A 15,852-nucleotide genomic window follows, 5' to 3' on the forward strand; every position below is an offset into this window, starting at 1 on the left:
AAATATAGATCTAAATGTTTGTTTTTCCCCCAAAGCCTGAAAGGGAGCTGTGTTGGGAATAATATAACCTGAGCCATGGGGCTGGGACCAGGACCTTGCATTTGAGACTTAGAGAGGTCACTGAGTCATCTGCAGCCCCAGTTCTCAGCCTTCCACCTGTATGTCCCCAAATTCCACCACCCTTGCTAAACATCTTGAGCTTCTGATCTATAGGAAACTTCAGGCTCCTTTTCCGCTCTCCCCATTAAGTGAAATCAGCCCCTGGAGTACCACCTGCCCTGGACATGTCCGTCACTTCATTGTCCTTCCTGAGCTCTTTGATGGCAAGGACTTTGTCCTTTCAATGACAGCAGACCATCAGAGACCCATATAGTACAGCAGGGATGTCTGGAGGTGTTTTTGTGAGAATCAGCTGTGCTGGTGAACCTCGGTTCTGAGCATGTTCTGGAAACAGTGCATGTTTAGACAATGACAGCATCTATTTTTCCAAACTCACAAAGTATATGTTTTCATCCAAAGGGCTTTTCTACATATTTCTCTTTATGTTAAAAGGCAAGGGCCAAGTCTCACGGCATATGTTTTTTAGAATGTGTGACCAAAAAATAAATTAAATCCAGCTGGAAAAAACATTCCTGGGAAGAGATTAATCTAGTTGATTCTGTGGCAAGTCTCAGCTCAGCTATAAATTCAAGAGCTAGGTCTGAGCGAGGGAAATAAACTGAGTCATGGGCTGAATCACCGCTGCAGGATATCTGGGCAAACCTGCAAGACGCTGGAACCCGAGCAGCATTCCTAGGAGAGGATTGATGTCACCTTTGTGGCTTCTGCTCATCTTTCTCCTCCAAATGTCTGTCTGGCCTTCCTGTCCCTATCCAGAGCCAGGCCCTCCCTCTGTCCCTACCCCCTGTCCATCAGGGATGTCCCAGCCCCTCCTTGAAGCGGATCCTGTAAGGGACATTATCAAACACGTTTTTTTTTGGACTGAGGAAGCCTTAGGGTGAATTTTTACATGTAAAGCCAAGCCGGAGTCTGTAGCATTCCCTAAGTTGCTCACACTGGTGTGACAGGCATGATTAAGGAAGTTTCTCATCCAAACCAGAGGTCTTGTCAACAAAAATAACTGCAAGATCACAACTTTTATTGATGCCCCTGAGGCAGATAGTTTACCATTCTGATTTTATCTAGAAATGGGGTTGAACCACTAACTTGACCAGCATGTTAGTATAGCCTGGGTAGAAGACGCCACGGGGTCCTTACTCTGCTCGCTCAGGAGTGAGTGCCTGGGTGTCCCCTCCATAGGAGAAAACCCACAATGCTCGTGTGAGGGGCCAGGAAGTGAGGCTTTGGGAGGTGAGTAGGTTTAGAGGGCTTGTGAGGGTGCAGCTTCATATGGGCTTTTGTCCTGATAAGAACAGGAATGCGTGGCATGGGGCACACACCCATAATCCCAGCACTTTGGGAAGCTGAGATAAGAGGACCACAAATTCAAGTCCAGCCTGGGCAACTTAACCACTTAGCCACTTAGACCTTTTCTGAAAATAGAAGTAAAAGGGGCTGAGGATGTAGCTCAGTGCAAAGGCCCTGAGTTCAGTTCCAAGTACTGCCAATAAAAAAAGAGAGACTTTCTCTCTCCTGTGCCACATGAGAATACAGCAAGAAAGCAGACTTCTGCGGACTAGGGAGAGCCTTCACCCGGCGCCAGACGTGAGCAGGGATCTGGATCTTGGTGCTGACCTTGGGCCTCAAGGTCTCCAGAAATGCGAGAAACAAATGCCTGATGTTCAAGTCATGATCTCTTATCTTCTGGTAGCAACCTCAGCTGACCAAGACACTGTACTTCCAGGGGATGGAGTTAGTCTGAATAATCAGTATTCACCAATCTGCTTTGTCCTCAGTTCACAGACTCCGCGATAGAGATGCTGTCTGCAAAGTGCCATTACCTGCACGTTTTGGACATCTCTGGATGCGTGCTGCTCACCGACCAGATCCTCAGTGACCTCCAGCGGGGCTGCAGACAGCTCCGGATCCTCAAGATGCAGTACTGCAGGCAGATCTCCACGTGAGTGTGCAGCGCTCAGGGCAGGCTGCGAGAGCTGCTTCCTGTGGAAACCCAGGGGCGTTTGTAATATGCAGTGGCTCTCAGCATTAAGTTTTATTTTTAGAACAAATGAGTGGAGACTCTGGCATGGACCTACTCATATAGCTACACAAATACCTGGTCAAGAAGACCCAGGGTATCTATCTGGTAATAGCTAAGTCCTGCCTTTACTCAGTCTTCTTGCAAGGTCCCTAGATCAAAATATTCAATGAAGACAAAATAAAGCCAAGTAAGACTTTATTGCTTACCTGGGTTTTATCCCCAAACCTCAGTGCAAAATTCTAATTATAGCTAAATCCGTGGAAAGTCTAAGCTGGGATAGCAAAAGGCTCATTCTGTTTTCTGCCACAGAGCCTGGCTGTGCTAATCTGCAAAAAGCAGCATCTTGGCCCTGGTGTCTGGACTGAGGCCAGCCTGGCCTGCACCTCTCTAAGGAGGCCAGAGCACCACCACTGAGTCCCCCCGAAGGCTCCATCTCTGCTCGGCCCCAGCAGGAGAGAGGCCGAGAACACTTTGATTCTCTCCGTCTGGCAGTGGAGGACAGTCCTCACTGCAGAGTGCTCTGCAGAGCTCCAGGGATTGACTGCTAAGATTCAGGAGCATCTGTGTTTACATCCAACATCTAAGAGAGCATGCTGCTTGTCCATCGAGGGGCTCCCGACATTCCGGGGCCTCTAATGTTACAGAAGTAGTGAGGCCTGGCTGCCTGCAGCTGTTTGGGGTCAGCCCCGGGGCTAAGGAGCAGCTTCCTTTTCCACTTAGATCCTTGGGTGGGGGGAGTTGAGCTGCACAATGTAAGGGGAGCTCAGGGGACGATCTCTAACGCCTCACCTGCACTCTGCCGAAGCACACCTGGGTGCTCTCACCACAGCCAGGATGGGCCCAACTGCCGACATCCTCATACCTAGGCAAAAAGAACCTTTTGTTAGCTGAGCTATGGTAGGATTTTTTTTTTTTTTTTTTTTGCTTGGGAATCAGTTCATTGACTTGGAGCCATTTTAAACATGAAAACATATGATTCCACCTTTATACTCAAACTATACCCTTCAGTAAGAACTGTGTGTTCAAATTCCCCTGTACTCAGTAGAATCTGAAAATACCACGCCAGATTTGCAGAGCAAAGAGGTCTGCTCAGCCCGCCCTTCCTAAGCCAGAAAGGAACAAAATTTGGGTTGATGGGCAGATTGCTTATAACTCCTTTGCATAAGATTTTAGCATAAGAGACAGCTGCTATTCTACCAAGGCCAGTGGCTGAAATTGACACCAGAAGCCCCATACAGAGGGAGACAAAGGACCTACTATGGTTTTGATCTAGGGTATCCCCCAAAGTCTCACGTGTCCTTATGTCATGGTTCTTGGAAGGTGACTGGATCAGGGGGACACTACATTCATTGGCGAACTAATCTACTGATGAATATGCGGGGCAGGAGGCAAGGCCTGGTCAGAGACGGTGCTCGCCTGAGCATGGCCCGGATGGTAAAGCTCCCTTTTGGCTCCTCCCCCTGCTTCCTGGATCCTGCAGGTGGGTGAGCAGCTTGGCTTTGGGGCGGGTCTTCTGCCTGCCCACTGTTTCCACACTGGGCCTGCTGAGCCCGGACTGAAATGTCGCAGACCAGGAGCCACAGAAAACCTCCCTGTGAAGTCTCGGGTGCCTGGGACTGAGTCTCAGTAACCGGAGTGAGGAAGTAGTGACAGCCACAATCATAAAACAGGGAAAAACTCTAGCTGTCTGTACTTGAAGCAGTCGTGTAACAGCTAGTGGCTCTCCAGAGGGCCTTGGTGGGGGAAGCAGAGAGGCAACAGAGAGGAAAAAGAGAGTAGGACAGAGGGAGAAAGATCCCCACGATGCAGCCGGGTGCGTGCCGCACAGGCGCTGGAGAGTGCATGATCCCTGCTCTGATTAGCAAAGGACAGCAAAGGGGCCTTCAGATACTTTTGTGTCTGGAGCCCAAAACTGTCAACTCTGGAGAGATCAGGAGAGAAAACCTCTGTGGCCTTCAGAGCCCACCTAGCTGCTGGAAATTCCCTGAAGGTCTCCACTAGCCGCGGCCGGGCTGACACTCAGGCACCCCGAGACAGCTATGCTGTTGGGAATGAAATTTTTCCTGGACTTTCCCTCCTCTCCAGCTGAGAGAAGCGCTCAAGCCTTTGTCATCTGCAGCTATGTTGTCAGTATGAGCAAATAATATCTTTATCTTCTTTACATATACTATTATATAATCCTCACAAACATCCCATTACCATACAAATGAATAAGAAAAGTGGCTGAAACAGATTAAACAACACCCAAGGTTGCACAGGTTAAGAGGCGGCCCTGACCAGGCGTCAGTCATGGCTGTGCTGCCCTGCTGCCGCCTATGGTGACATCCTCAGGCCGCACTGAAGCGTGCTGTTCAGGGAAGCGAGTGCCAGGCTGAGTGTGCCCAGTGAGCACCTGCTATGCCCACTTGCCTCATGACACAGACGCTGAGCACAAGCAGTCTCTGCACCCTTGCTCCCCTCTGCCTGCCCAGGAAACAAGAAGGAAATATCAGGTGAATGATGTCACTACCTTGAACCCCTTTTAATCTAGAAAAAGCAAAAATCCACACAAACTTCACATTAACCATTTAATTTGACCCCTTACAGCTGGTTGTGACCTATCATGCTGGAAAGTCACTCTTCCACACCAATGCAAAGAAACCCCTCAGCAGGCTGGCGGAGCAGTAACGAACCAGGGCTCTAGACAGCTTCAGTTCACGGCCCGTCTCATCAAGGGTCTTGGAGTGGCTCAGGCCAGGCGAGCAGGGAACGCAGTCCATGAACTTTGCACACACCTTGGCTCCTACACCATCTTCCAAGTCTGACTGTAATACTAGCATACGCCATGCGAGGAGAGGAGGGGTGGAGGGGAGAAAAGCGAGCTCCTCCTGGAACAAACGTTCTGATTCTACAGCGTCAAGGGTCTCAATACTCTTAACGTGTAAGTGAGTAGGTGCAGCTATGTAGGTTGCTATGATAAACGAAAAAATTCAGAACACTGGCTGGTAAGCACCTTGTTGGTCTGTATTCTTGGTGAAGTTCCAAGTCTCAGGTGAACCTGTCCCTGGAAGGTGGCAAAGACACCTGGTTACGGGCTAAGGATACTCTGTAGAGTGGGGTACAAATGGAGCCTGGGGGCAGTGGAGAAGGCCCACACCAGCATTCAAGCTCCTTTAAAAAGAATCTCAGATTTGCTCTGGAATAGACTTGAATTTTTAGTCTCTCTCCAGAACTGTTCTGTGTGAACACACCCAGGCTCAAATGTTCCTATAGATGGACAGATGGGAGGAGGTGTTCGCATTCTGGAGCTCCAGAGGGAGGGTCTGAGACCAATTCTGCTGAGCCCAGCGGCCAGGAGACCCACTGGCGTTTGGATCCACGGATGCTGCCTGTGGGTGGAACAGGGAGGGGTTCTCACCAGGAAGATTAGGATAAGGGACAAGGAGCCCAGAAATAAAGACATTCATTACTGCTGTGTACCTCATGGCTGCAGCTCTACATGCAGCCTTGCACTGAATTTTGCCCCACAGCAATGAATTCCCCCACATTTCTTATATTTATTTTAACACTGACTTTTTCTTATAATTTTCTGAAACAATCACTATTTTCTAATTTTTAAAAAAATCACAATTATCCCAAATTTACCCCAGGTTGTAGCTGACCAAGGAACTGGATGAGCCAACACTTACACATTCCTAAATTTAGCAATAAGAATTCTTATCCTCATATCAGCTATCTAGGATTCTCAAAAAATGCTGCTTTTCAGAAGCTAACAATAGTGGCACATGCCTGCTTTTGAAGTACTTGGGAGACTGAGACAGGAGGATCACTGAGGCCAGTGTGGGCTACATAATGTGTTTAGGCCCAGCCAAAATCACATAGCGAGACCCTGTCTCACTCCTACCCCCAGCAAAAAGATAGCACAATTTGTTCAGCTACTGGCAAATCCTTTATCGCTACAACACATATTTCCTTTTCCTATAGGTCAGGCCCGCTGTGGTCTCTCACCATAGTTAGCCCTGTTACAACACAGTCAGCATCAGTGGTGTTGGTTACTGTAAAGTGCTCAGCGTCCAGAGCCTGGGAGACAGGGGCAGAGGGCACTCCAAGCAGGAAGCCCAGGCTGCCTCTCCTAGAAGAGCAGGCCAGCAAAGCCAAGACCTGGGCAAGCTGCTGAAATCTCATCTTTGAGATGTTTTCTTACATCTCTGAGACATGCAAAGCAATACACTCCTACATAACCGATCTTCTTTTTAAAGCCAACCAAAAACAACGCCATGGGAGCTATGTACTGGAAAGAATAAATTCATGGTCAACTTCCTAAAGAAGTTCAGAGAAGAGGCATTAGGTTTGAGTTTATATAAAAGAGGCTGGAATAGCTTGGAACCTAGGCGGAGACCGGCTCCAGGGAAAGTGGCCCTTCAGGCTTCAACACAAGTTACTTCTAATCCAACAGAAGTGGCTGATCACCCATTTCCTTTTTAGTGTTGGTCTTGTGATTCTGACCAACTTCCTAGAAAAGCAAGAATGACTTCCTGTCATCCAAACAGCTCTTTTCAAGTTAGAAACGAGCCCTCCAAGCCTTCTTTCCTCAATATTTCTAACCATCTGCCCATGGACCTCTTTGAGTCACACACCTCAGTAAAAAGCAGGTTACAGACCAAGTGGCATGGACTGGTTAAGTTAAGCTCTCATCAAAGGAACTGGGGCACCAACGAGGGCCTCCGCGGCCAACCACAATTTCCCTGTCCACTTGTTGAGTCCAGTGACCTCTGAACCAGAGCTACTTTGGCTCTGGGAGCCTGGTTATGAGCACAATCATGTATGTTGCCCTTTTCTGAAAGGCGAGAGGGTGTGCAAGGGAATTTGATTTACAGCATTGATTTCTCCAATTTCACCTTTGCCACTTTGACAGTGGTGTTTCTAGCTAAGCTGGCCACTCTTGTTCCAGGGAGGCGGCTCTCAGAATGTCGTCGGTCGTGCAGCAGCAGGAGCACAGCTGTGAGGATCCCCCACAATGGTTTGGCTACGACTGGGAAGGCAAGCCCCTGATGGAAGATCAGGCTCTGACGACAGCCAAGGATGACGCCAACTACACGGTCAGAGTCCCCAAACACAGGTGAAAAGGAAGTGGTGTGACCTTCCGCCTCCAGCAGGAGAAACAAAATATCCAGAACTTGGCGACCTTTCTTCATCTGATGTAAGTATTTCTACGAGTTGGACCCACAGGCAACATAAAGAACAGCAAATCCTCTTCTGATTTTTACTGCTGCTACAAGTGTTTCTAAATACATCATTATTCCTTCTTACGACTCAACCATGACTCCTAGACTTCATTCAATCCAACTGATAGATTTAATAAGATAATAGACTCTAAGGTGACAGTGATAGGAAACACTCCTGAGAAAGATGACTTCCAGACCAGGAACTGAGAAGTTTCTTTCTAGGCAATAAAGGAGAGACAGTTATAAAAGTCAGAGTGAAAGAATCTGAGCCAGGGAACTGACTTCAAGGATCTGTGAAACTTTATTATAAAAACATAGGTGCACATTTTCAAAGGAAAAGGGCTTATCATTTCCAGACATTTAAGAGCAAAAGAACTAAACGCCAATTAACCCTGGAATCCTTTCAGCACTTGAGGAGCAAATGAAATAGAAACAGGCCTGGTCTGTGAACCTGCAAGATCTCAAATCTTTTTAATCAAGTTGGCACGGTGGAGGATCCATAGCCCACACTACGCCAAAAGACGCCCCTATGGTTTTTGCTAGGAGGTACGGGCTGCTGATGGCGGGTCTAGGCAGCACTGAAGCCGTACCCCAGGGAGCTTCACTTGATGTCACTTGATGGCTGAACTCAGGAGGACACACAGGCCTGCCGGCCACACACAAGCTGTGTCCGGGGCCCGGGACCAGTCTTTCTACTTTTCTATTCCCACAGTTACGCGTATCCCTTTACTGGGGTCAACTCCTTGTCTTTCCGTATGAGTTTGAAATACAGATAAAAATTTAAGACAAATGATAGGAAAGTTATTATGGAAAGTGTTCAAAGGGCTGTACAAAGCTTATTATAGAATATTCTGTTAATTTAAGTGCTTTTTAATAATACGCTGTTTTTGAAAGTTTTTTAAATAAGCAGGGCAGAGGGATTTCTGGGAGTTAAATAGGAAGTAAAACCTGAGCCAAAAAACTTAAGACAGCATTGGTGAGAGTGAGAGTTTTAACTAAATTTGGAGATTTCTGGCAGCTGCATAGATACTGGCTCGGGAAGGCTGAGGCTGAGGCTGAGTGTGTGGTTCACGCCAGAGAGACCTATGAAGGACACGCTGCTTTCCTAACGTGGAGCCCCTGTGCCTGCAGGCCAGGTGAAGAAGGGAAAACACCTGGCAGGGCGCCTTATGCTCAGAGCTTGCTCTGAAAATCTTTGAAAAAAATCTTTAAAACAATAGGAGACGGGGTCATCGAACCTAGGGAGATAAACTTTAGAGGCAAGGAAATGAAAAGGGGGTTAGGCGTTAGAAGTTAGGAGAGTTAGAGTTAGGAGCCCTGCACAGGAGCGCAGGGACAATTCCGCTAACAGCGTTAAATGCATGTGCGGTTGTGCTCAGGGCCTTTCTGGCTGCTGGTGGCTACTTTCACCAACTTTATTTCTAGTCCTCAAAATGCTTATCTAATTGCATGAGGGTAAAAACGGACGATCAAACCTGCCTCACAGCCTCCCACATTCCTCCACTTAGCAGCTGGGCACAGGAACTGCCACTGAGGCTAGCATTCAGCTGCGGGGCGCTCTCGGCCCGCACACGCTTCCCTTCCACAACGCAGGCATGCTCTCTCCCTCTTTTTCATTCTTTCTCTCCCTCCCTGTCTCTCTCTCTGTCCCCCAGTCTCAACTGCCCTCCTCCCTTCCCTTCCCGCTTGTCCCTGTCTGTCTGTCTCTCAAGGCTGGGCACTGCTGTGGAGTCTAGGTTGAACTCATGACGTAGCTGTGTCGCACGCAGCCCTTCTGCCTCGGCTCCCAGACTGCTGGAACCACAGGCGTGCCACCATGCCCAGGTTTTCATTAAATGAGGAGAAACCAAACACTAAAGAAATGGACTATAAACAAAAAGGAGACTATTATACATCACCGTATTTGGAAAAGTTTATTTTAAAAAAGTGTTTAAGAACTGACTTCTAATCATAAAAATACAATTCAGTAGATAGGTCTGTTCAGTATTATATAATTAAAAGTGTCCAGGGGTAGAAAAAGTTTGAAATACAACATCTACAGCAAACCATTATATAGTGAAAATCTATATATCTGGAAATAAACTGCCAGTTTCTTCCCTATAACAACATACATCTTAAATTACACAAAAGTTATTAACCATCATAACTGCTTTACATTTTTAAGTGCTTTATTCACAATTCCCACTTACAGTGATGCCACAAGGGCTAGTAGGTAGGCAATGTGTCACATGAGGGCCAAAACATACACAACTCAAGTGCTCTGCTGTCCCGGCCCTGCTCTGGGGTCAGGCTGCGCCCTGAGGGAAGCAGCTGGGGAAAATGAGTCGCCAAGGGAGCGCCTCACGCAGTAAAACAGGTGCCTCCTGGAGGGACCTGGCCTAGTCAAGTAGGTGCTGTCAAGCCCAGATGCCCCCAGCTTTGGAAGGAGTCAACAAGGACCTTCCAGCAGGCTGGAAGACAGAGGGGCCACATGGGACGGGGCTGGAGGGGCTCCAGAACCTCAGCACCATTGCGAGCCGACACCCAGCTGTCCCATGGTCCTGAGGAACTGGAATTTGCTATAATCTGAGTGAATGTGGGAGCAGGTTTCTCCCCGAGCCTCCAGGTGAGCACTCCGCCCAGGTGAGCCAGACCTGGACTCGAGCCGTGGACCGCAGCACAAAATCCTGAGCTCGTAACCTGCGCAGAGGGGACCAGCTGAGTATTTGCTTTCAGCCATTCATCTGTGACACAGGGGTCCCTGCTTCTCAAAGGCTTTACCTTCCACACTATCGATTACCTGCAGCTGATGAAAGCTCCAGAAATACATAATTTGTGAGCTTCCTATACAGCTGCCTAAGTCTCACCCCAGGGCTTGATTGAAAGTGGCACCCTTGGGGCCTGGAGTAGTGACGCTGGGCTTGGACACACAGAAAAGCACTTCTCTGATGTGACAAGGTGAGAGTTCTTGCTCAGTACAGAGAGAGAAAAAAATCATTCACTGATGTTGCTACAATCCGTGATGAGCACGAATGCTTTAACTGTGAAATTGTGACCGAAAAAGAACTTACGCTGGTTTTCTCACTACACCTCAATTGGCAAAGGTGCACAAGTGCTCACTTGAGATGGAAAGACATATAATTGGTGTTTGAATTTACAGGGAAAGGTGTTATAGGTGGGGTGTGTACCGTCTGTGGATCTGGGCATCCGCTGGAGTCTTGAACATCCCCCCAACATCAGGGAGAACTACTGTATTTTCCTACAGAGCAATAGGACATGCATACAATAGCTAAATTCAAATTTTGAAAGTCTTCCCCAAGCAGTCCGCCTGTATTCATGCCCGATGTTGTTTTCAATAGTTACGTACCAACAGTGGAGCCTGCACTGGTGTGGTCACATACCTGCTGATCACTGTTAAAGAGCAGACACGACTTAAACTCTTCTCAGTTCTGTCGCTTCAGGGACTGAAACCAGGTTTGGCTTCTAAAACTTACAGTGCCTTCTGGGGCAGCAGCACGAATCCAGTTTTCTTGTTCTCTTGTTGGATTCATGAGCCCTGAAACACGAGATTGCATAAAGTTAAACCTTGATGGATAAGGGCGCTATCTGCCCATGTAGATTTTACCGACAGACCCACTTCTCTAAGACCTCGGAAGAGCCTCAGACGCCAGAACTCTCAGTAAAGGATGGCTTCAGGTGGGGAAGAGCTGCAAAGAGGCTAAGTGGCCTTGGTCCCCCCTTTCATTTTCTTAGAAAAACTCCAGAAGGAAGTTACTCTGTTCTCTATTTGCATTTTTTCATGTAGGTTTCAAAAGAGCATTATTAAGGTACAATGGACAAAGTCAACTATAAGCATTCAGAGTTATGTACGAAACCGAGGCAGCTGTCGGCTCAGTCAGGATCCAGTGCACGTACATTATTCTCATGCTTTTCCTTGGGCCTGGAATGGCCCCCAAAGGCCACTGTATGTACTCAAGGCCACCGTGTGTGGGTCACTGTCGGGAGAACCTTTAACAATTGTCTTTAGTGGTCCATGCTTGTAGTCCACACTGCCTCCATTGACTGCCGAGCTGGTGCAGGTACAGAGCACACCTTCACTCCTTTTCATCTCTTTCCTGCCCCTCCCCATCCCTTCCCTTAGAGAAAGATCTGGCTCTCTGCTTCCTACCATCTTTACTTCTTCTTTACTTACTTTATTTTCTCTTTATTTACTCTTTAATACTCTCAAACTATGCAAATCTCTAGCTGTGTGTCTGATTTCTCTCACTTAACATTATCATGCAAGGTGCATCTACTTTACTACACAGGACTCAGATTGATCTGTATGGCAGAGCAGGGCTGGATGGCGGAACAGGGATGGACAGTAGAGCAGGGCGGAGTAGGGCTGGACAGGGGAGCAGGGCTGGACGGCAGAGTGGGTCTGGACGGCAGGGCAGGGCTGGACAGCAAAGTGGGGCTGTTCGGCAGAGCAGTGCTCTGCTTGTGTAAAGGCCACTTTTCTCTATCCCTTCATCTGTACACAGACATACAGGCTGCTTCCATGACTCAGCTACCATGAACCGTGGTGCTACAATAGGAAAACATTTTGCCCACTATCCCTCAGCAGACAACTAGCACCTAGAATATATAAGGAATTCAAAGAGTAGACTCCTTTCAATAAAAGACCCATTCTCAAAATGGGCAAGTGAAATGAATAGACCCTTCACAGAAGATGTACAGATGGCCAATAAGTACACGAAAAAAATGTTCAACATTGCTGGCCTTTAGAGAAAGACAAATTAAAACAACACTGAGATTCCATCTTCAGAAAGAATGGCCACCAGCAAGAAATCAACCAATAACAGATGCTGGTGGGGCTATAGGGAAAAAGGAAGCCTTCCCACTATTGATGGGAATGTAAATTAGTATGACCTCTATGGAAGTCAGCATGGAGACCCCTCAAAAAACTCAAACTAGAAATCTCATTTACCCAGTGATTCCCCTGTTGTATCTTCCCAAGAGGGTTACAAACATCACACTACAGACACACAGAGCCACATATAGGAGGCAGGACCTTTCAGCCTGCTGCAAGGAGCCTGGCTTCCTGGGGCTGTGCCCTGGAAGGAGACAGTGTGGCCCAGGCCTCCTTGTTCTCTTTTGCACCTCCAGCTTTCAGGTGAGTAGCTGTATTCCAACACTCACCCCACCATGCTGCGTGGCTTGTCACAGCCCATCGGGCCAGTAGATCATGGCCCCAAACCATGGGCCAAGATAAACCTTTACTCATCATGAGTTGAGTCCCTGGATGCTGACTGTAGCAGCAGAGCCTTCCCTTCATCCCTCTCCAGCCCATTCCCCATGACCACTAATGGTCACTTTGTAACTATGGCTTACTACACTTCCTAAATTTTATATAAATAGGGTCTTATTTCAGCAGTTATTCTGGGGCTCTCCCCACTGTCCTATGCATCAAGGGGTCTCTTCACAGGCAGGCTGAGCAGTACCCTGCTGAGTGTCCACGGGTCTCCTCTCTGAACCCTGTGCCTCTCCTGTGAGCCCTGATCCCCAGCTCAGCCAGGCTCTGGAGCCCCCTCATCAGGATTCACAGCTAAGCAATGAACCAAGCCTAAAACTTGATAGAGAGAAATCACTTTGTTAGAAAAAAGTTATGTAAGCCCCTCAAAACCCATGGATGGACAGAGCCGATCCAGACACCCTCACACCTAGAGAACACACCGCAGAGAATACACACGGCGCACAGCTTCCAGTAGGTAAACAGGCCAGCCAGAGGGCATCCTAGGCCTTCTCTGGACCTCAGGACAGTGCATAATGCTTATATATCACTAAGAATGGTACAACGGAGTTATTTATCAGCAAGAGTAAGGCAAGCCATAGAGCAGGAAATCAAGTAAAATTACAGGGGTGACACATGGAAACGCTATGGGATGCCTGAGCCAGAGGGACTCAATTTTGCTGGCATGGCCACTTGCAGAAAGCATCCAGAAGAAGTCATGCTGCAGACGAAGGCCAGGCCTCTGGGCAAGGAGGGCAGCATTTCTGCCTCTCTGCCTCACAGGCTCTGTGAGGAAGGCCCGCATGGGGCTGAGCTCAGCTGCCTATAATAACAACAACTAAAGCTGCTCATTAGCTCCAAAATTAGGTTTCAGATTGGGAATTTCCACAGGAAAAAAAGCAATCTGTTCTTATTTTGTCCACTTGATAAATAAAGCCAGTGGGCTTTCGGGAACTGAACAGTTGAGGAATCAAAAACCAAGTTTCGGGCCAGACAGAAAGCTTAGTAGACTAAAGCGCCTACTTAGGCAGAGCACAGCAGCTGGGGTTCAATCCCCGGCATGCCATGCTGCCCCCCTCCCCCAGTGCACACTGAGACTGGGCATGGTGGCATGCACCTATAATCCCAGTGCTTGGGGGGCTATCAACAGGAAGATCACTACAAGTCTGATCTATGTAGTGAGACCCTGTACACCCTGTACACCCTGTCCTAAATTCATAAAAAAAGTTTCTCTTAAACCCGATCACATGCTCATAAAGCACTCTTCATAGAATGCTGCCTCTCACTTGAGGTCCTGTCACACTGTCACAGTGAATTTACACATCAGAGACAACACACAGATCAGCGGCAGCCCATGCTCAGGACAGCCTCTGCCGCTTTACAGAAGTCGCTTAGCAAGTTCCTGGACTCATACCATGAGCAGGCACTCAAGTCTTTCTCCTATAATTTGGCCCTTCCTGGCTCAGGCAGTCAGGACCACAGTATAAGATGTGTAACACATCACATGCGCAGACAGCCTAACTAGCCGCACAGTTCGAGGGTAACCAGGGAGGCCTGCATCTTTGCATAGTAGAACTGAAGCTCCCCAGAAAGCAGAGGGACCATGCTTTGTGCTACCTTGGCCCTGCTGGCTCCTAGAAGTGCTTGACTCCACAAATGTGTGGGTGACTAAGACAAAGGGGGAACACAGGAGAAGAGGGAGGGAGGGAGGCTAGGGGAAGAATTTTGTTTTTAAATATATGTGTTAAGTTGAGGGTTTGTGGCAGTAGAAATGGGCAAGAATAATAATGGGATCGAGTCTGCAGGTATAGATTTGGAAGTACACACATGGAAGTGATGGCTAAGAATAGGGGCTTAATTACACATAATTTTTTTCTTTATTCATTTATGTATTTGGTACAGAGTTTCACTTTGCAGCTCGGACTCGGAGTGATCCTCCTGTTTTTAGCCCCCACAGCAGTGAGATTCCAGGTATGCACCACCTCACCCAGACTCAGTTGCCAGCTCAGTGCGTTCTGGGGGCAGGGCCCACTTGGCATGTGGGACCAAGAAATGAACCCTGGACCTTGTGCCTGCCAAAGCAGGTGTTAGTCCACTGAGCTATCTTGCTGGCCCTATATTTACATTTAAATAATGAAAATATGACAAAACAGCTTTAATATATAATTCAGACATGCTTAAGCTAGGTAACTTATGGGCTTTTTATCAAACTCAAGTAGATCACTACAACTTGATTCTTAACCACAGTGGACATACTTGAGCATTCATCAGATTTGCATGCTGTAACTAAGAGCTTGCCAATTAGGCACTCATTCAGATCCAGTAGCGTACAAGTATTAGTTTTATATGTTATATTATTGATCAACAGCTTATGATTTTTATTAGTGCCTATTTTTATAAAATAGTAGGTCTCATTGCATGTATTTAATCACAACTATTACCCCAATAAAGTTCCCCGACATTCCCCCCTTCCCCTCTATTCCTTTATTCTTCCTTTAAAGCCTTCTTCTGTGTTCATGTCATTGTGTTAGAGTCCACATGTGAAGAACATGTGACATTCCTCTTTCTGAGTCTGATTTATTTCACTTAACAACGATCTCTAGTTTCATTCATTTTCCTGAAGGTGACATACTGTTCTTTATGCTAAACAATATTCCACTAGACGTAAGTATGCATCTCACATTTTCTTTATTCATTCGCCTGTTGATAGGCATCTTGCCTAGTTCCCTATCTTGGCTACTGTGAACTGTGCCACAGTAAGTGTGGGTATCTAGGTGTCTTTATAGTAAACCAACTTTAATTCCTTCAGATATGTGCAAAGGGGCGGTGGAGCTGGATCAGAGCTAGTTCTATTTTCTGCTGTTTGAGGGACCGCCATCCTGACTTCCATCCTGGGCTGTCCTAATTTGCACCCCCCCAGCGGTGCAGAGGGCCTCCTCTCTCCCCACCCTCTGCACACTTGCCAGAATCCAGTTTTCTCTATTCTTGAGAACAGCCATTGTGTCTAGAGCAAAATGGAATCTCAGTGTAACTTTGATTTATATTACCTTAATGGGGAAAGACATTAAACCTTTTTTCCTACATTTATTGATCATCTGTGCTTCTTTTGAGAAGTGTTTCTTCAACTTTTTGCCTGTCCATCAATCAAGCTATTTTGACTTTTTTTTTTTTTTTTTTGTGGTGTTGAGTGTCTGAGGGCCAGCCAAACAGCTCAGTGGATTAAAGTGCCTGCAAGCAGGTGAGAGGCCGGGGTTCGA

The 15,852-nt window shown here is 47.4% G+C and overlaps 2 protein-coding genes across 5 annotated transcripts in view; one reads left to right on the forward strand and one right to left on the reverse strand.

The window, feature by feature from the left end:
- Fbxl13 (F-box and leucine rich repeat protein 13) overlaps positions 1-7,403 on the forward strand; it is a 265,793-nt gene extending 258,390 nt beyond the window's left edge. For both annotated transcript variants that reach the window (XM_012516486.2, XM_023724307.1), the window contains 2 exons: positions 1,896-2,059; positions 7,071-7,403. In XM_012516486.2, coding sequence (XP_012371940.1) covers positions 1,896-2,059; positions 7,071-7,242 — 336 coding nt within the window. In that variant the 3' untranslated portion in view covers positions 7,243-7,403. The remainder of the gene's footprint in view (positions 1-1,895; positions 2,060-7,070) is intronic.
- Fam185a (family with sequence similarity 185 member A) overlaps positions 1-15,852 on the reverse strand; it is a 56,027-nt gene that overhangs the window by 5,596 nt on the left and 34,579 nt on the right. Inside the window, exons 8-9 of one of the 3 annotated variants that reach the window (XM_004639267.2) lie at positions 10,725-10,879; positions 2,018-2,100 (exon numbers count right to left, since the gene is read on the reverse strand). In XM_004639267.2, the coding sequence (XP_004639324.1) occupies positions 10,767-10,879 (113 nt within the window). In that variant the 3' untranslated portion in view covers positions 2,018-2,100; positions 10,725-10,766. Of the gene's footprint in view, positions 1-2,017; positions 2,101-9,278; positions 10,880-15,852 lie in introns of those variants that run through there. The other 2 variants (XM_023724309.1, XM_023724308.1) reach the window with 2 other exon arrangements.

The sequence above is a fragment of the Octodon degus genome, unplaced genomic scaffold (assembly GCF_000260255.1).
Source record: "Octodon degus isolate 3935 unplaced genomic scaffold, OctDeg1.0 scaffold00108, whole genome shotgun sequence".
NCBI classification, from domain to species: Eukaryota; Metazoa; Chordata; class Mammalia; order Rodentia; family Octodontidae; genus Octodon; species Octodon degus.